We start from the raw sequence: 20620 nt of genomic DNA on the forward strand, positions 1-20620 counted from the left end.
TAAAAATGAAGATGAAGATAACTTTATTTATTAATTGTGAAAACTAAATGTGATAACACAGAAAGTGGCTGGCACTTGGGGTCACTGAGTAGATGTTATTAGCCTTGTTTTTAAAAGCTCTGCTTCCCTCATAAGACGCCTTTTCAAGTGTTGTTTTTAGTTGATTTGCTAATACTCCCTAACCTTGTCCTTGTCTTTTTGGCTCCATAGGGCTCAGAATGGAATGCCTCCAACTTGGAGGACTTACAGAACCGAGGGTAAGCACACAAAGCAATTGCTGACACCCCCATGTGACAGAAGTCCCTGTTTTATCTTTACATTTTCCCCATCAAATAGGTTATCAGTAGGTAACTTTAATCTTAAGAGTTGCTTCCAATTGATTCTAATCAGATGTAATCTAAGAAAAATAGAAACAGGGCTGAGTGCAGTGGTTTACACCTTTAATCCCAGCATTTTGGGAAGCTGAGGTGGGATGATTGCTCGAAGCCAAGAGTTTGAGACTGGCCTGGGCAATATAGCGAGAACCCGGTCTCTACAAAAAGTTTTTTAAAAATTACCTGGGCATTGCTGACTCGGGAAAGGGGGGGTGGGGAAAAAAATATGAAACTATTGTTTTAAAAAAATAAATAAATAAATAAATAAATAAATAAAAAATTACCTGGGCATGATGGCCTGCACTCACAGTCCTAACTTACTGAAGAGGCAGAGGCAGGAGGATCACTTGGGCCCGTGAGTCCAGCCTGGGTGACAGAGTAAGACCCTGTCTGTTGGGGGCGGCGGTGGGAAAGAAAGAAAGAAAAAGAAAAACAGCATTCTACTGTTTCTTCCCCTATCTGCCAAGAAAGATCAGCTGTTTTAATGGAAGGGCTTTCAAAAACAAATGTGAAAACCTTTGGTGCTGTTTAAAATCAAATGTAGTTTTTGGTTCTTGTTTTTATGTAAGAATACATAGAACTGCATGTGTTGGGTTCACAGAGAGCAGTTTATTCAACATTTATTAAGCATCTTCTATGGGACAAGCATAGTGCTAGGTGCTAAGGATCCGGAGATAATTAAGACTCCATATCCTTTTATAGTAAGCTGCTTGAAGACTAAGTAGGTTATGAATGTAAGATGGACAAGCTTCTGAAATTGAACAATAAGTCCTACCTTATATCAAGAAAATTATCCCTAAGCAGCACGGTTATTGAATTTGATTGTAGCAATTGAGACTATAATGAGCATTCAGCAAGCAAAAAGCTGCCATCTTTCCCTTAGTTAATGCCTACAGAATTTCTCATTGAACTTCACCTTAGGAGGTCAGGTCATCCCAGTAACAGAAGAGAAAATTATGTCTGAAATTTGCCATACTTAACTCTTCATTGTGGGCAGAGGAGATAAGACCAGCTGAGACTCAGAGATAGTGATGGGTACCTGACTGGTTGCTGGCTGCCTGTTTTCTCAGCCATAAGTCAGCCTTCTGGGGCCGGGCGCGGTGGCTCACGCCTGTAATCCTAGCACTCTGGGAGGCCGAGGTGGGCGGATCGTTTGAGCTCAGGAGTTCGACACCAGCCTGAGCAAGAGCGAGACCCCATCTCTACTAAAAATAGAAAGAAATTATATGGACAGCTAAAAATATATATAGAAAAAATTAGCCGGGCATAGTGGTGCATGCCTGTAGTCCCAGCTACTCGGGAGGCTGAGACAGGAGGATCGCTTGAGCTCAGGAGTTTGAGGTTGCTGTGAGCTAGGCTGACGCCACGGCACTCACTCTAGCCTGGGCAACAGAGTGAGACTCTGTCTCAAAAAAAAAAAAAAAAAAAAAGTCAGCCTTCTGTTTATCTTTACCATTAGTAGATAAATACTCCCTACTTTTTCCCCCAGAAGAAAGGTATTTCATAGTTGCTAAAATGAACTTGGAACAGGATTCAAGCCAAATGATTATACAAAGAATTCCAGGGGGAAAAATCTGGTTACTTAATTTCAGATTTGAAAATAGGTAGAACTTGGAATTTTAAATTGGTAAGAATTGAGTTTAGAGTTTTTGAAGGCAGAAACTAAATCTTAGTCTTATGTATAGCTTACATGTGTCTAGCTCAGAACTTTATACCAAAGAGTATTCAGTAAATGTGAATGAATGATAGATAAATTTATACGTATGTGAGGACTGTGACTTCTCTAATGGCAAATAAGGAGAAGAAATCAATTAGTGAACTGTGCTAGGAATTCAGAAACCTAAATTGTAATCCTGTGTGTGTCTGCCATTTGCCCTGCTTGGGCCTGGGAAGCTTAAGCCTAGATAAATTGTTTACTTACTATGATCCTTGAAAGTGTCCCTGAAGGGTGAGGACCCTTGATTCAACCAGAATAATAACATTGTATCCACTTTATATATGAGAGTCTGCTTAAAATTTCTTTAGGAGTGAGACAAAGTTTTTGACAGCCTCCTAAGTCATCAAAATTTTAAAATTCTATCATTCTGGGAAACCCAGATACAGTGTTTAACATGAAATCTGATTTGATAGAGCAGTACTTGCCAAATGCATTGGAATCACATCATATATACATATATTCTGACTTTAGAACATAACCCCAGCTGGAGATGAGACCCCTTTATCTCATTTACTTCTTATAAAGCTAAATTACAAAATGTAACTGTATCTAGTTGTCTTAAAAAACAGTATGGTTGGATTCCCAGACATCCACTTAGATCTTTTTTCTTAAATTCAGTGGTTCTTAAACCTTAGTATGTGAAGAATTACAGTTCAGGGATCTGTGCACAAAACCATATACTTTGCCCCCTGTGGATAATTTATGGGATTTTCAAGTATAATTTCGACAATGAAGCCATTTCCACCCAATCTACTGACTTTAGAACCTAATCCAAGTAAAGTGCTGCTCCATATAAAGTCACCTACTGCTGAGATGACAAAGAAGTTTCAAGGAGTTCCAATTCCAATTGGCAGTGACAGCTTACAGCTCTGTAACAAAGGATGGGGAAGCCCTGTCCTGCCTCTGGAGAGAGAGTGCCATAACCCTCTATTGAGATACAGGATTAGAGATGGGAGGTCGTTCCTTTTTATTTTAAATAAAATAAGAAAAGTATACTTGCTTTTTTTCTAACAGTTTTATTGAAATATAATTCCCATACCATATAATTCACCCTTTAAAATGTACTATTTAGTGGTTTTTAGTATATTCACAGAGCTATGCAACCACCACCACAGTCAATTTAGAACAGTTTTTCAACCCCCCAAAAAAGCCAATACCCTTTAGCAGTCATCCCCATTTCCCTTCTTCCCCGCCCCCCCCCACCACCACCAATCCCTGGAAATCACTAATGTCCATCAACTGACAAAGAGCCACTTTTTGGTTATTTTTGATGAATGATATTGTGACCATTTGTGTACAAGTTTTCAGGTGGACTTATGTTTTTATTTCTCTTGGGTTTGTTCCTAGGAGAAGACTGGCTGGGTCATATGGTAACTCTTTGTTTAACCTTTTCGGGAACTGGTTTCCACATCAGTTGTATCACTTTACATTTCTACCATGTGTTTGCTTTTTAAATTTAAAAATATATATTTTTTATCATAATGGGCTTTGATGCTAAGTTAAAACAGATTCAGTTCATGTTCCAGAAAAATGACCACTTGACCCTCACCACAGAATTGGTTAGCTATGGCTCTGTCTTTCTGTTGTCATTTCATTGACTTAAGATAGAAGGTTTATAGAACCTCACGTTTGGTTCTGAGAAGGAAGCAGCGTCTCAGAAATGAATGAGTGTGTATTGTATTGATGTCTGAGTCCCACAACATTAAGAAAAGATAACATTTGCATCGCTTCTCGGCCTTTTGGCTAAGATCAAGTGTAGTATCTGTTCTTATCAGTTTAATATCTGATACGTCAAAAAAATATAAAAAAAAAGAAAAGAAAAGATAACATTTGGTAAATTAAATTTAAGCGTTAGGCTAGGCATGGTGGCTCATGCCTGTAATCCTAGCACTCTGGGAGGCTAAGGCAGGAGGATCACTTGAGGTCAGGAGTTCAAGACCAGCCTCAGCAAGAGTGAGACCCCATCTCTACTAAAAATAGATAGAAATTACCCTGACAACTAAAAATAAAAAATGGGCCAGGCGCGGTGGCTCACGCCTGTAATCCTAGCACTCTGGGAGGCCGAGGCGGGTGGATCGCTCGAGGTCAGGAGTTCAAGACCAGCCTGAACAAGAGTGAGACCCCGTCTCTACTAAAAATAGAAAGAAATTATATGGACAACTAAAATATATATATATATATATACAAAAAATTAGCCGGGCATGGTGGCGCATGCCTGTAGTCCTAGCTACTCGGGAGGCTGAGGCAGTAGGATCGCTTAAGCCCAGGAGTTTGAGGTTGCTGTGAGCTAGACTGACGCCACGGCACTCACTCTAGCCCGGGCAACAGAGTGAGACTCTGTCTCAAAAAAAAAATAAATAAATAAATAAAAATAAAAAAAAAATAAAAATAAAAAATGGAAAAAATTAGCCAGGCGTAGTGGTACACGCCTATAGTCCCAGCTACTCGGGAGGCTAAGGCAGGAGGATTGCTTGAGCCCAGGAGCTTGAGGTTGCTGTGAGCTAGGCTGATGCCACGGCACTGTAGCCCGGACAACAGAGCAAGACTCTGTCTTAGAGAGAGAGAGAGAGAGATAAATAAATAACTTAAGCATTTATTGAGATTATGTAGTGAGAGAGATAATAGAAGAAATTTGTAATAGAGAAACACTTTTCTGTAAGCATCTCAATATGGGAGAACACATTGCTGCCATAGCAGCCAGGAATGCAGCCAGATGGAGTTCAGAGGGTTTGAAGTCCAACTTTTCTCTGACCCTCCCAGCCCTGGCCTCATTTGCCTTTCATGTAGTTTGGAGAGAGTAATAGAGCAAAGACTAACAATCTGGCATTTAGAAAAATAGGAGGAAATCTTTCCTTTTCTGTTTTCTTGGTATACATGTCAGTAGTCTGATTTTATACAAATGACTTCCAAAGAGCAAATTATATTGCTTGTAATTTTAGTGACAAAGAAATTGTCAGATTATGGGCCTCAGGTTGATTCTTTGGAGTAAAATACAAGGCATATTTTGAAGAGACCATCAAAGATGAGATTATGTAACTATATATAATCTTAAAATGAAATTTAGATGTTGAACTTGGCAGATGGCTTTTTGCTATGGTGCCCGGGTATGCCCAGGACCCTGTTATATAATTTCTGTACTAAATAGTACAGCGTCTTAGTTTTCTAGTTTTCTTCTTTATTTTTGTATTTAATTTTAGCCTGTGGAGTAAACTAGTTTTAAATAAGAAAATGCTGGGGATTGGATTTAGCCTGAGTAGTACAACACATATTCTCCCTTGGTTTCCTTGCAGAGTGCGATATATCTTGAATGTCACTCGAGAGATAGATAACTTCTTCCCAGGAGTCTTTGAGTATCATAACATCCGGGTATATGATGAAGAGGCAACAGATCTCCTGGCTTACTGGAATGACACTTACAAATTCATCTCTAAAGCAAAGTAAGTAATAGTCCCACACACATATTCTGACCCCTGTTCCTCTTGCCCCACACATGGTTGGTACCTAAGGGGTATAGATAAGTTATTGATGGTATTCAGGGAAAAGGAAGTAAAGAAGGAGGGGGACTGAGATTTTTTATTCCTAGACAAAAGACTAGTGATTTAGTACTGTCCTTTAAGTAAATGAAGCCCTAGAAGTTGACCTCATATTGACTGTTTCCACTGAACACAAAATTAAAGAAAATAGACTTATGTTGCAGCAAAAGAAATAGAAATTGAAAGAAGGAAGAAATTCTGGGCTGGGCGTCACAGCTCACATCTGTAATCCTAGTACTCTGGGAGGCCGAGGCAGGAGGATCCCTTCAGGTCAGGACTTCTAGACCAGCCTGAGCAAAGGTGAGACCCTGTCTCTACTAAAAATAGGAAAAATTAGCCAGGTATGATGGTCCATGCCTGTAGTCCCAGCTACTCGGGAAGCTGAGGCAAGAGGATCACTTGAGCCCAGGAGTTTGAGGTTGCTGTGAGTTAGGCTGATGCCACAGCACTCTAGCCCAGGCAACTGAGTGAGACTCTGTCTCACAAAAAAAGAAAGAAAAGCAAAGAAATTCTGAATGGAATTTTTAAATTGCCAATGGGGAGATTTTAAAGATATATAGTAGAAATTATTACAGATAGGTATTATAGAATACTAGGTCCTCCCCTCCAAAGACAGGAGAAAAACATTAAACTTTGGAAATCTTTTCCTGTTCTCTTACTTTATTTTTATGATACTCTAAATGGTGAAATTTTTCTCTGTCCCTTCTGTTGATGTCTACCTTAAATTAGCCCTTTTAATGAAACTGTTTGGTATTAATTTAGTATTTAGTATTATTATTAATATGTCAACACTGCATTTTTTAAGTCCCTGGGAATTTTCTTGCCCATCCTATTTATTCCTTCACTAGAAAGAACCATAAATGAGCTTGTTGGCCTTGTGACCCTTAGGGAAGGACTATGTTCAGACCATCCCTGACAGATGAGAAATGCTTCTGTTTTTAAAGTCCTCCTTCAAGAATGATTCCACACCTCTCAAAGAGCTGCATGGTCAGGAAATTCTTCCTCTTAGTTACCCTGAATCCGCATTCTCTATCTTTGAGCCTATTTCTTTAGTCTCTAAGTAGTGTCTAAGAGTGTTTTATATTCTTGAAGCCTATTAATAAATTATTCTCAGTAATAATACTATTCATGGCATGCTTACTATGTGCCAGGTACTTTATATGTATCCTCTCATGTTATATTTTCTCAAACTCCTGACCTCGAGCTATCCACCCACCTCGGCCTCCCAGAGTGCTAGGATTACAGGCTTGAGCCACCACGCCCGGCCCTCATGTTATATTTTCTAAAACCCAGAGAGACAGATACTGTCATCCTTCTGTACAGAAGAGAACAGACTGTGGAGATGAGATTCAGAGAGATTAAGTAAGTGGTGAACATAGGACATGAACCAAGATGGTGTCTCATTTCAGAGTCCATCAAGTATACAGGAACAGTCTAGTTCCATAAGGAAGGGGAACTAGAAAAGACTAGGCAAGTTGTCAGGATCTCAGCCAGAGAGACTAGGGTTCAAGATGAGGCCCTGGTCCCAATGAAAAGAAAGGCTAATTCCAGCTGGGATCAGGGAGAGACACATGGGGCACCCAGGGCAGAACTGGAGGCATTCAATCTCAGGCTCCTGCAAGCATAGGTCAGCATCTGGGAGTGAGTGCCTCCTTAAATGTTCCTGTGTTTCACCCTAATCAGGACTCCAGTTCTTAATCCCATGCCAGGCTTAATCTGGACAATCCAGCATGGGGGATGGGGGTTGCCACTGAACCTGAAGGGTGGAATTGAGTTAGGTGAGACCTGACTTCAAATCCTTCATTACGTGAGTTAGAAGCCATCCACCAAAAAATCCCAGTTGAAAATAGATATGTTTTCATGGGAGTGGATTTCATAATTGTGTTTTATTTACGGTTGTCCAAGTTTGAGCACCTTCCATGCCTACAGGCATAGACTTGAAATTTTATGCAATAAAGTTGTCAGACTTTGATGGGAAAATACAGAGCACATGTCTAAACATTCATCTGAGTCACTGTGCATTGGCTTCCTAACATTAGTCTAAATGAAAACTCTGTGGTACCATAAGTAAAACAGATACTTCCTAGTCATTTGGGATAATATAAGCACAGAGACACACACCCAACCTTTGGACACACAAATTTTGTACCTAACTGACAAGTAGGAGGTTAATCTTACCTTTCCTTTGAGACGTTTTCAATTATTGCAGACCATACTCTGTATTCCTATAGCTTATCTGCCTCACTCATTTTGGCACTTAACCTCATACCTCCTTGCATTGATACTTAACTCCTTCATGTGTTTCTGTCTCCAGAAGCAAAATTATAAGTTTCTGGAAGGAAGCTTGTCTACCATCATACAGTGAGTGAATAAATGAATAGATTTCTCCTGTTATGTTGACATGTACATTTTTTGATTTATTAGAATTGCCACTTGGGAATGGTTCCACAGCTCATGTACACTAGTGAGAAGAGTAACAGTTCTTTTCTTCAAGATTTTAAAATATTGTTCCTACTTAAGCAGCTGGCAGATGCAATCAGCAGATCTATAAGTTTGCTGATACGTTTAGCAAATATTTGAAGGCTTACTATGTGCCAGACACTGTGCTATTAGCAGAGTTAGCATAACTGAATAATGTTCATATCCAAGGTAATAAGCTCTGGTATGTTAAGACCGAGAGGTTTTGTTTGTTAGTGTAGCTTTATGGTAGCTTTGTTTTCCCTTTCTTCCACTCTATTAAAAAAAAAAAAAAAAAAACAGGTAGTTCTCCTTCACTGTGGTGCATCCCATTGTCCCATCCAACTCCCCAGGTTGTGTGGCCAGTCCTTACACAGGACACGGGTTGTGGTGGTGTAAAAAGTAATATCCAGGGCTACATCTGAGTGGAGAGGAGAGTTAATTTCATTGGTTTGTGCTTTCCTCCAGGGACAAAACCCTTACAGGAACTTAAACTGGAAAAAACTCATAACATTTGAATAAATTAGATAAATCATTGCCACACCTGTAACTCATGAGAGTACCGGCCATGAAACGTGCCCCTGGGGCTATGAGGAAACTGGCCTTCAGCACACACAAAATGGGCTCCAGTCTAAATTCAGACTGCTCCCTCTACACTCAGTGACCAACCATATTGAATTTTAATTACCTGTTTCTCCCATGGAATCCTATCCTTTTAAAGTAAAGCTATATATTACTTATCTTCACATCTTTGCATTCAGTAAATGTTTGCTGAATGAATTAAAGGGGCATAATATTAACATTGAATATTGTTTAAGAGTTCCCTAGAGCTGCCTACCCTACCCACACATTTGATTGTAGATGTATGTATACGAGTGAACCAGGGTGAGGAGGTAGTGCATAGCAAGAAAATGGAAGAGTAGGACAGGAGACTTGGAAAAATCCAGAACCAAGTTTTTAAAATATACTCACTATTGTGTTTTCCTTTATTCTTTATGTCAAACTAGGAAACATGGTTCTAAATGCCTTGTGCACTGCAAGATGGGAGTGAGTCGCTCAGCCTCCACCGTGATTGCCTATGCAATGAAGGAATATGGCTGGAATCTGGACCGAGCCTATGACTACGTGAAGGAAAGGCGAACAGTGACCAAGCCCAACCCCAGCTTCATGAGACAACTGGAAGAATACCAAGGGATCTTGCTGGCAAGGTGAGTCCTTAAGTGACTTTCTCAGATTCTCCCTCCTTTAAGTTCCCTAAGGCAAGGTGAAATGTCCTCTGCAGCTAGTTCTCAGCCTGATTTGGATGTGATACTTTTTTTTTTTTTTTTTTTTTTTCCCCCCAGAGGCAGAGTCTGGCTCTGTCACCCAGGCTGGAATGCAGTGGCATGATCATAGCTCACTGCAACCTCGAACTCCTGGGCTCAAGTGATCCTCCCACGTCAGTATCCTAAGTAGCTGAGACCACAGGTTCATGCCACTATACCAGGCTAATTTTTTAATAGACAGGGTCTCATTATGTTGTCCAGGCTGGTCTCAAACTCCTGGCCTCAAGCAATCCTCCTGCCTCAGCCTCCCAAAGTGCTAGGATTATAGGCATGAGCCACCGCACCCAGCTCGATGGGTATTTTTTCCATAAAAACTGTTGTGCAGCCTACCTTTCCAACCAGTACTAGGTCTTGAATACCTTCCTGTATGGATAAAAAACAGCTGTTTGCAATTTGGTATTTGGTTATAAAATCAGCAATTAATTTTACTACATTATTACTCCTTGGAGGTGAAAGCCACCTTTCATCTGCACTTGGGAGCAAGCATCAGATATTAAATGATTTAAAGATTAGTTTCCTGAGATGCCACATGCTGAAATTCGATGTACTGCTACATTTTGCTTTGTTTTTTCCACCTAGGCATGTTCTACGTGGTTTTGTTAGGGTGAAAGCACAGCTGTCTAGAAGCAGTTGGGGCTCGTGCCAGGGTTTGACTCCAGTGAGTCTCATGACTTTGTCTTGACTCTTGAATCTGGACTGTGTTTCCCCTGAACAAAATGTTAAATAGCCTTCTAGCCTATCCAGGCAGAAGGACCACCCTCCCACCCCCGAAGTATTGTGAAAATGTGGCCACAGCATAGCATTATGGTTTCCACTAAAAAACCCCTCCCATTTACTCAGCATTTGGCATGATTTCATCTGAGCTGTTCTCTTAGGAAACTGGAAGAATACTCAAGCCTCCCCTGTTTAAAAGAATTTATAGGTCTTTGGGGCCAGATTTTGATGACATTTTTAGATTAGATCAGAAGGTAGGACATAACGGTTCTTTTGGCACAAGAAAGAGGAATCTAAAGGTTTGTTGATACATATATTACATATTCCCAGACACACACGACGGATGTTAGGCAATGTCCTCACGTGACCCATCGAGAGGAAGGATACTATGTGTCCTGCCAATTTCAGTATTTATTCTGGAACCCCAAGCTGTTGGATTGGGTTTTTTTAGTGTATGTGGTTTTTCTTAGATGTTAAAGGAATTTCAGAAAAATCTTAGATGAGGATAAGAAAGGGTAGCATAAACCCAAAAATGACCCTTCCCCTTCTTTTTCTCTTTCTTTTTGTGTTCCATCCCAACTTCCTGGGCTTGATTCATAGAGGGAGGGGCAAGCCCTGGGGAGAAGAAAACCACAGAATTTGAGTCAGTAGATCTGGTTTCCATTCCTGGTTCACCCCCTTGCTGCAACCTTGAGAAGTTACTTTTTCTCATCCTCACCTGACCCCATCTATAAAATGAAAATCAAGAGATCTACCTGACAGGGTTATTGTGAATAATGATGAATATAAATGTTCGTTATGTGTTGTTGAGGGTTGTTCAAATATGATTCTCATCATCTTATCACTCAAAGCCTACCCAGAAAACACATGTATGTGCCATTGATTTCCTCCTTCTTAACATCAATTGATGCCTCCCACCATTCACACACTAACTCCATTAGAAACTGCAATGGCATGTGTTCCTGGAATTTCTTTTATTGGGATGTTTCCTGGATTTTAAGTACTAGAATCTAGTGCCAGGGATATCACTTAGGCTGCTTTGGCAGCAAGTAATAGAATACCTCCATCATTCGGGATCTCAACAAGAGACAGCACACTCAGATTAAGATTATCTGAGGAGAGTTTTATAAAAGAACTATTTACAAAAGTGTGGCACTGTAGGTGAATCAAGAGACTTGTGTCTTCAGGGCTGTTTGGTAATAGCTCTTAAGCAGTTCCTAGAACCTGGAAGGGGACTCCTGTTAGAGAAAGGCCTTTCAGAGACAAGCAATAACCTTCTGTCAAAGGGACACAGCTAGCCTGAGGTGGCCCTGCAAGGAAGGAGCTAGGGAAGTAATTATCCTGCCCTCCCTCTCCTCCCTTCAGTCTCTTTCCAGGAGGCCTCCCCATTAGCCAAATCCTGTGAAAGTCAGAAAATATGGGAACCTTTTGTTGTAATCCAAAGATCAGCATCTGTGGAGGAGAACAGGGTGGAAAAGCTGAAGAGTAGACCTGAAGAGGCAAATAGAAGGTATCTGGCCCAGTACCCAGCTATAAGTAGTTTAAAAAGTTAGACCATTTATCATTTCCTGTAACAAGCAACACAGAAGTAGTCTCTATAATGGCTCAGTGGTGATGTAATCAAGGACTCTTGTGCTATCCATCTTTCTGTTCTGCCTTCCTTAGTTAATGGCTTGGCCCTTGAGTTTGTCTTATGATTGCCAGATGTCTGCCACATTTCTGGGCATCTACATGTAAACTGCACAGTGTCTGGCTGAAAAAAAGGGGCATTTAAGTTCAAGAGGATGACCTTTCTCTGAAGCTCCCCATAGACTCCCTCAGGACCCATTTGCCAGGACTGGGTCATATGGTTAAAACCAATCACTGGCCAAGAAAATAGAATTTCCAGGACTGGCTAAAACATATTCATATTTATCCTCTGGAGCTAGGAAGTGCCACATTTCCTGAACCCATGGGATAGTGAACACCCAAACCAAATCAGGCGCTTGACAATAAGAAAAATGGTTGGTTGGGTATACAGCCATTAGGGTCTGCAATCTATGATGTGTTGTTCAGAAACCTCGGTACTTGTAGGCTAACTGCCAAGTGAATTGGGTCCAGCAGACTCTTGCCCAGCCCCAAAATGCAGCTCCAGGATCTGCCTGCTTAGAAGAGCAAAGAAAGAGAATCACAGACTCCTATGACTATCTGAAGCTCTATGAAGCCTTGTTGTTTAGGTAGGCAGGAGAGGAAAATTCTTAGAAAAATCCCACTAGTTTTGTTTGTAGAGAAATTCTACTTCCTGTCCAAATGTTTGGACCTTATATTTCATGTCTTCTTCCAGGAGGCATGTGGTAGTTTTCTCAAAAGAGGTAGAGTCCTGATCCTAGCATCCTCTAGCTCTGTGGTTATCCAGGGTGACAGTGGGTGCTTAACTTGAGTTGGCAGCTCTCTCTTTAAGGGCATTAGCTTAGTGCTTTGGTCTCTTAGTAGAAGAGAAGTTTACCAAAGTGACACCAGGTTCATGTAGTGATTTATCAATTAGTTACAGTCTTAATCAGAATATGAGGGTATGGGCCAAGCAGTGACAGCCCCTCTGAAATACAAAAGACTTTTTGCATCTTTCAGTGTATCATTAAGAGCCTGGAGAAGGCTAATATTTAATATTCGCCTTTAGACCTAAAAAGAAGGGTAAAAAGCTACTGATGCTATTCATATCTGATTTTATTTCTTTTGTTTTTATAGTTGGAGGACGGGAGCAAAACGGGGCGGGGGGTCGGGGGGATGTTTATGTGAGCTCACGTGTGCTTGCTTTGAAACTCTATTAAACTGCCAGTGGCCCTGTTTGTTATTCTGCACTCTGATCATGCAGGTATCTGGCAGATTTATGTTCCATTACACAGGTTCAGATTTCAGGCAGACCATTTGCAAGCTGGACCATGTGTCTGTGGTATTAGGTTTCAGTGTATGGGGGCAAGAAAGAAAAACTGGGTGGTGGCCAGGGAGAGTTTGTGCCACCATGTCCTCAGAAATGTCAGTTTTGATTCTTTGAACGCCTCTGTCACAACAGCCAGAGAAGGGAGGCTTGTCTTTTACTCTAGCTTTGCTGGTGCACAGTGGTCAGCCAACAGCAGGGAACCTGAGAATGAAAGGACAAGGACATGGATCCCTCCTTAGGTGAAAGCCAAGTGCAATTGAGATTTAAACTTTTTTGTTGTTGTTGTTGAGACAGGGTTTCTCTCTGTTTCCCTGGGTAGAGTGCTGTGGCATCATCATAGCTCACTGCAACCTCAAACTTCTGGGCTGAAGTGATACTCCCACCTCAGCCTCCCAAGTAGCTGGGACTACAGGCACATGCCACCACACCCGGCGTATTTTTTCTATTTTTTGATAGAGACAGGGGTCTTACTCTTGCTCAGGCTGGTCTCAAACTCTTGACCTCAAGCGATCCTCCCACCGTGGCATCCCAGAGTGCTAAGATTACAGGCGTGAGCTACCATGCCTGGCCTAAAAAGATTTTCTTAATAGATTTTCAGTTACATAATCTTAAAGTATCTAGACTGTGCATAGCACAGAGAAAATAATTAATGCTTTTTTTCTTTCTATTGGCTGCCTAATATGCTAAAAAGTAACATAAACAGTCTGATTTTACTGGTACTCTTTTTCTTTTTTGAGAGATGGGATCTTGCTATGTTGCTCAGGCTGGAATGCAGTTTCTATTCACAGTCATGATCATAGCACACTACAGCTTCAAACTTGAGGGCTCAAGCAATCTTCTTACCTCAGCCTCCCAAGTAGCTAGGACTACAGGCACAAATACTCCATTTTTAGCAGTATTTCTGTCTGTGTAACTTTCTCAAACAGAGTTGATACTTTACCAAACATATAACAATAAGAAAGAGAGTGGAGACAAGCATTATGTATGCTGTCATTTACATTTCCTTCTTAGCAAGTTAGGGGGGCATGTGCCTATAGTCCCAGCTACTCAGGAGGCTGAGCTAGGAGGATTGCTTGAGCTTAGGAGTTCAAGGCTGCAGTGAGCTATGATTGCACCACTGCTCTCCAGCCTGGGTGACAGAGAAAGACCCTATCTTAAAAATAAATAAATAAGTAAGTGAGTAATTTCCTTCCTGATCATTTACTAAGTAAAAGGCCAAATTCTTGTCCAGAATGCCCAGTTATTGCATGTATGTCTGTGTGTTTATATGAATCCAAATTCAAGTCAGAGGCCACTCAAGGGGGTGAGAGAGATCTGAGACTTGGTTACATCATCCAGGCTGTGGACCAACTCTGAAGTTCTTTTTTGGCAACTTGTTTACTTGCTGCCTGCCTAGAATAGGTGGGGAGAGTTAGCTGGATTTAAAAGTTAACAGTTTAAAATAATAGATATGATCTAATGTCTTACATCTGTCCCTACCAGTGATGGAGCATTAGAACAAACTGGCTCAGGACAAAGCTTCACTGGAAAACAGTTTAGTGTTACCAAATAAAACTGATGATGCAGACATACCCAATGACCCACCATTTCCACTCCTATATATAACACCCTTGAGAAACTTAGGTGTGTGCCAGGCACAAAAACGTCCATGTCAGTGTTGTCTGTAATAGCCACAACTGTTAATCAACAGAATGGATAAATGTGGCATATTCATTACACTATGAATTCCATTACATATAGTGATTAATTATAGAAACATGTTAGGCAAAAAATCAGTTGTAGAATACATTTGGTATGATTTCATGTATATAAAGTTCAAAACATGCAAAGCTAAGCAGTATATTATTAAGAGCAAAACATGTGGTGACACTATAAAGAAAAGAGAGGGAATGATAACCACAAAATTCAAGATGGAGGAGCAGGAGGGGAGGGGATCAGGAAGGGGCACATTCAAAGGTAATGGTGATGAATATCTCGGCTGTATCAGAGAACTGCTTACCATTCTCCACGCAGTTCTGTTGCAAAAATAAAAAGGGCAATAGCATCAGACCTATCTTTAGATTTGGATTTTTCTTTTTCCTTTACAGGTAGGTATCAGTTTAGTTCCAGAGCCCCGACTCAATATTTTCTGATGATTATCTCCCCCAGGAAGAAAAGGAAATCCCTGCTGGGCAGCACAGCTGTGATGTCAGCCACTTCCTCTGAAACATACACTGTTTGTGCCTATTAGCATAATTTCAGTCTCATTCCCTCCTGACTGATTAGTGATTCACAGGAAGTTTAAAAAAAACATTTTAAGCCGGGTGCAGCAGTGCACGCCTGTAGTCCCAGCTACTCAGAAGGCTGAGGCAGGAGGATTGCTTGAGCCCAGGAATTCAAGGCTAACCTGGGCAAAATGATGAGACCTGTCTCTAAAAAAATTAAATAGTGAAATTAAAAAACATATTTTGGAGGATTCTTGGGATCATGAAAACTTCTCATTTACCTGTTGACCGATAAGTTGTTCTGTTATTAGAAGAATGAGAACGGCTACCCTTGAGGCGTCTTCCCAGTAATTTGCATCCCAGACAATTGTCCTACCATGGTGGGTAAGCGCAGTTGGTGCAGGTTTGAACATCCTCATGATAGGTAAGGAATAGAAATTAGAGAATACAGTCATATTTAGGTCAGGAAACAGGGGTACCTGGATATAAGAGAAGAAACTTTAAAAGAATCACATTGTACTCAGTTGGTCATAGTGTACAATTTAGGCCCCACCTATCCAAGCAGTCAGCTTGCCCCTCCCCACAGCCACTCACTCGTTTGAGATGTGTGATATGTTGTCTCCTCCTAGGGGTGGCTGTAGTTCATGCAGCTTGGAAAGGATGAAAACCCCATCTTACACCCAGCTAATTGATTACAGTTTGTCTTCATAAACAGATTGACCTGCTTCCTACCCAGAAAGGAACCCTTTGCAGGCTTGAGTCAGAGCCCCACCCAAGCAACAGACAGGCAAGGGGAGCTAAGAGCAGGTGCAGAGTTGAGAACAAACAGGGGGTCACATTAGTACAGGCGCATGACTCAGCAGAGCCCAGGCGTGGCCCTGAGCCCGGGGCAAGTTGTTTTGGGCAGAGTTTCCCATTCCACTCTGCAGTTAGGTAACTCTTCCTCAGCTGGTAAGTCATGGAGACTGCACCCCAAGCACCACACTTAGTGACCTGTTCTCTGGGCAGGTGATCCTGACCAACCACAGGGCCACATTTCTTTTGGCTGAGGCTTTGGCAATGTGCTTCCTTGTTAGAGTGTGTGGCTTGAAATGAGATCTCATCCCTACCCCAGACCTTCTCTCCATGAAATAAACCAAAGGATAGGGATGTGTGTGTGTGTGTGTGTGTGTGTGTGTCTGTCTGTCTGTCTGTAGTCTTCCTTGGTCTACCTGCTTTTCCAGGAGTCTCCTTAGCTTGATGGTTTTTATCCAGAGATCCTTCTGAAGAGGTCCTGTCTTTTATGCTCAGCCTATTTGTCCTGTTACTGAGCTTTCTCTCTAGATTTACTATCCCCATCTTTGCTTTCCAATTCAAGAATGATCACCATTCTCCTCACACCCCCATGTCACTCATTAATCCCATATGAGCTCTTCATGCCAATTATGAGGATTTGGTGTAATAGGCTCCAATAATAGGCCCAATCAACTATTTCCCTTTGTATTACTCGTATTTTTTGTGTGTGTGTTTTTTTATTTGTTTTGTTTTTTTCTAAAGCCAAGGTCTCGCTCTGTCACCCAGGCTGGAGTGCAGTGGCCCAGTCATATTTCACTGTCACCTTGAATTCCTGGCCTCAAGCAGTCCTTCTGCCTCAGCTCCCAAGTATCTGGGACTACATGTGCCCATTACCATGCCTGGCAAATTTTTTTTTTTTTTTTAAGAGACAGGATCTCACTATGTTGTTCAGGCTGGTCTCAAACTCCTGGGCTTAAGTAATCTTCCTGCCTCGACCTTCCAAAGTGCTGGGATTACAGGCATGAGCCACCATGCCTGGCTACTTGTATGTTTTGATTTTAGATTTTTTTTTTCTGGTTATAATTGTTAAATATGCTCATTTTTTAATTCAAAAATTATAGAAATACAGAATATGGAATGTAAAAGCCTTCCCTAGAAGTATTTCTACCTTTTTTGAAAGAATTAATGTTACCAGTTTGGCGATGTTCCTCCGGCTTTTTTCCTACATTTTTCTAACATGGAAAGTGTCCGTTACAAACATGTTCAGTGTGCTTTTTCACTTAATTGTATACTTTGGACATCATTCCATTAATATACTTGACAGTTTTTAACAGCCTCATAATATATGGTTGTATGGACTATAATTTACATAAATCCTTTTTGTGTTTTGTTGGTGTCTCATTTTTTATTATCACAGTGTTATGCTAAATTATCTATATCTATATATATCTTTGTGCACTTGTATTTCTCCAAGAAAAATTCATTAAGGAAGAATTGCTGGTTAAAGGGTTAAATTTGGAGAGCTAGTGACAGATTTCAATTTTTTAAATTCTACAATTCGTCCCAGCAACTCAGGAGGCTGAAGCTAGAGGATCACTTGAACCCTGGATTTTGAGGTTGCTACTGCACTGTGATTGTGCCTGTGAATAGCCACTGCACTGCAGCCTGGGCAGCATAGCAAGACTCTGCCTCTTAAACAAAATAAATAAATAATAGATAAATAAATTCTATAATTCACACTTCCTACCAGCTTGTTTGGCCATACCATCATCAACACTGGCTGTTACCAATAATTTTAGTTCCTGTCTGTCTGACTGATAGATTAAAAAAAAAAAATCAGATCTCATACTGGTTTGTTCTTGTTGTTTTGCTTTGTTTTTTGCTATTAAATTGAGTTGAGTGTCTTTTCAAATGTTTATTCCCAAGTTCCATTGAGCAGTAACAAAGCATTTTGCCAGTTAAGATTAAAGTTTATATGGGAGCAGTTTCCTGGGAGGGTGTTGATTGTTTTCAACAAACCAGGTTAAGGCGTTTCCTGTGTGTGTCCTCCACAGCAAACAGCGGCATAACAAACTGTGGAGGTCTCATTCAGATAGCGACCTCTCAGACCACCATGAACCCATCAGCAAACCTGGGCTAGAGCTCAACAAGAAGGAGATCACTACCTCAGCAGACCAGATTGCTGAGGTGAAGACCACGGAGAGTCACCCACCCATACCTCCTGTCTTCGTGGAGCATGTGGTCCCACAAGACGCAAATCAGAAAGGCTTGTGTACCAAAGAAAGAATGATCTGCTTGGAGTTTACTTCTAGGGAATTTCATGCTGGACAGATTGAGGATGAATTAAACTTAAATGACATCAATGGATGCTCGTCAGGGTGTTGTCTGAATGAATCAAAATTCCCTCTTGACAACTGCCACACATCCAAAGCCTTAATCCAACCTGGACATGCCCCAGAAATGGCCAACAAGTTCCCAGACTTAACAGTGGAAGATCTGGAGACAGACGCACTGAAAGCAGACATGAATGTCCACTTACTGCCTATGGAAGAATTGACGTCTCAACTGAAAGACCTCCCCATGTCCCCTGATCCTGAGTCACCAAGCCCCCAACCCCGTTGCCAGGCTGAAATCTCAGATTTCAGTACAGATCGCATTGACTTTTTCAGCGCCCTAGAGAAGTTTGTAGAGCTCTCCCAAGAAACCCCCCGGTCCCGATCTTTTTCCCACTCAAGGATGGAGGAACTGGGTGGAGGAAAGAGTGAGAGCTGTCGATTCTCAGTGGTAGAAGGAGCCCCTTCCAAAGTGACAGCTGATGACCAGAGGAGCAGCTCTTTGAGTAATACTCCCCATGCATCTGAAGAATCTTCAATGGATGAGGAACAGTCAAAGGTAAAAACTATCTTTATAGTTCTCCATCTAATGAACTTCTCTTCAAAGACAAAATATTTGGGATTCTGTTATATTCACTTTATTTTTGATATTACTAAAGATTTAGGCAGGTAATATGGGAGAGACAATCTGGCTGAAATTTTCCTTGGAAATGTAGGGCTTAAATATTTTTTCAGTGAGTTGCCTTTTGAAGAATTTGTCTTTTCAGGCTTTTGGTGTCATTGGAAGCACTTCTGAGAGAAGATGACAGAGGAAGGGATTAGCCAAAACAAAAGTCCTGGCTGAACAAGAAGAGGTCGCCTCCCTGGACCTCTGCAGTTTAGATCAAATCTTACCAGTAATAGATTTAGATGCTACCTGAGTGAGACCTGTGTCTCTCTGAGAAGATAGATTTGTTTGGGAATTTTCTTTTGTCTCAGAAAAGTCAAAGATTAGACATGTGTAAATGGTTGTTCGAATAGCAACTAATTCCCATGCTAAGTTCTTGGTATTAATAATGTTTCTGAATTCTTCATCTCTGACGCTGTGGTACTCAAGAATCAAGGGGAAATGAATTTGAGAGCCGACAGAATCCTAAGATTCTTCTTAGGGGCATATGAGTTCTTACAAGCCATCTCAGACCAGAGAAAGAATTACTATATATCATCAATTCTAAGACTCTCATTTTGACACATCTGACATTGGGATGCATCTTATAAACAGTGGTGCCTTAGATCAATACAATACAGTAGTTGGGGAATAAATGGTGACACACTCTAACATACCAAACTTCACTTAATGATTTTAGTGGCGCTAACTAGATTCTTGACATCTTTATCTACTTATATTTACCCACCTTATTCATTACTCTTCTGTTCTCTCTCTCCTTAACTATCCCAGGGCAATTCTTGCCTTTGCTTCTGTCATCTTCCCTCCCCAAAGGCTATGCCTCTTTGTCCTTCCTACTGGGAAGTCAGAATGCTTGAGCTCTCCTTTGGACCAGTGAGTGTTGCAGCACTGACAGAAATAGCCTTTCTGCAAAGACGTTGGTCATATGAACACTCCGTCCGTGGCCCATGCACTCACTGGCCTGCTGTGGCGTCTCTCCCAGTCTTGGCAGGTTTGCCTCTGCCCAATGTCTGGCAGATTTCCACACAGGAATTACTAACCTTGTTAGTTAGTACTAACTCTGACTCTTTTTTGAGGGAGAAATACCAGAACAATCCCTAGGGAAATATTGTACTTTGAAGGCTTATAAATATCTTAACAAAGTAGATTGATAGCCATAAAGATACTACTTTAAGAGGTGTCAAAGTGCCATTTCCAGATTTTGAAATTCTTGTTTACTTACAGTAGGACCTGATTTTATATTGGCTAATTTTCTTTGGCCTTGTTCTAAATCCATCTGGGAATTTGTAACTGGTAAAACAGAAAAACGTCAGAGAGTCATGGTTTCTAAGTTTTCTGAAACACGTGGCTACATAAGCCAAGTGAACCTTTCTCAGAATGAGCCATGTGAAACTTAGGGATGGTGCAATCAGAGTATATTCTTCCGGCTCTCACGTGCTAGGATGCTGCTGCTAGGAGAAGCAGTGGGAGGATGTGGATGAAAGCTAGCAAGACAGACGAGAGAAGAGAGCAATGTCTCCAAATCAGACATCAGATGATGCCTTATCCATCGTGCCCTAACACTGGGCATGTCTAGTGTGGCCACTTAGCCTTTGAATGACACTC

The 20620-nt window shown here is 41.1% G+C and overlaps 1 protein-coding gene and 1 non-coding gene across 2 annotated transcripts in view; both read left to right on the top strand.

Moving 5' to 3' along the window:
* Positions 1-20620, top strand: part of LOC138391993 (protein phosphatase Slingshot homolog 2) — a 37210-nt gene that overhangs the window by 14019 nt on the left and 2571 nt on the right. The window contains exons 4-7 of the mRNA XM_069482199.1: positions 211-257; positions 5382-5528; positions 9089-9289; positions 18070-18907. Of these exons, the coding sequence (XP_069338300.1) occupies positions 211-257; positions 5382-5528; positions 9089-9289; positions 18070-18907 (1233 nt within the window). The remainder of the gene's footprint in view (positions 1-210; positions 258-5381; positions 5529-9088; positions 9290-18069; positions 18908-20620) is intronic.
* On the top strand, positions 3815-4007 carry LOC138392646 (U2 spliceosomal RNA). The gene has a single exon (XR_011234939.1). It is a non-coding gene; the product is annotated as a U2 spliceosomal RNA (small nuclear RNA).

Source organism: Eulemur rufifrons, chromosome 9, assembly GCF_041146395.1.
Source record: "Eulemur rufifrons isolate Redbay chromosome 9, OSU_ERuf_1, whole genome shotgun sequence".
NCBI classification, from domain to species: domain Eukaryota; kingdom Metazoa; phylum Chordata; class Mammalia; order Primates; family Lemuridae; genus Eulemur; species Eulemur rufifrons.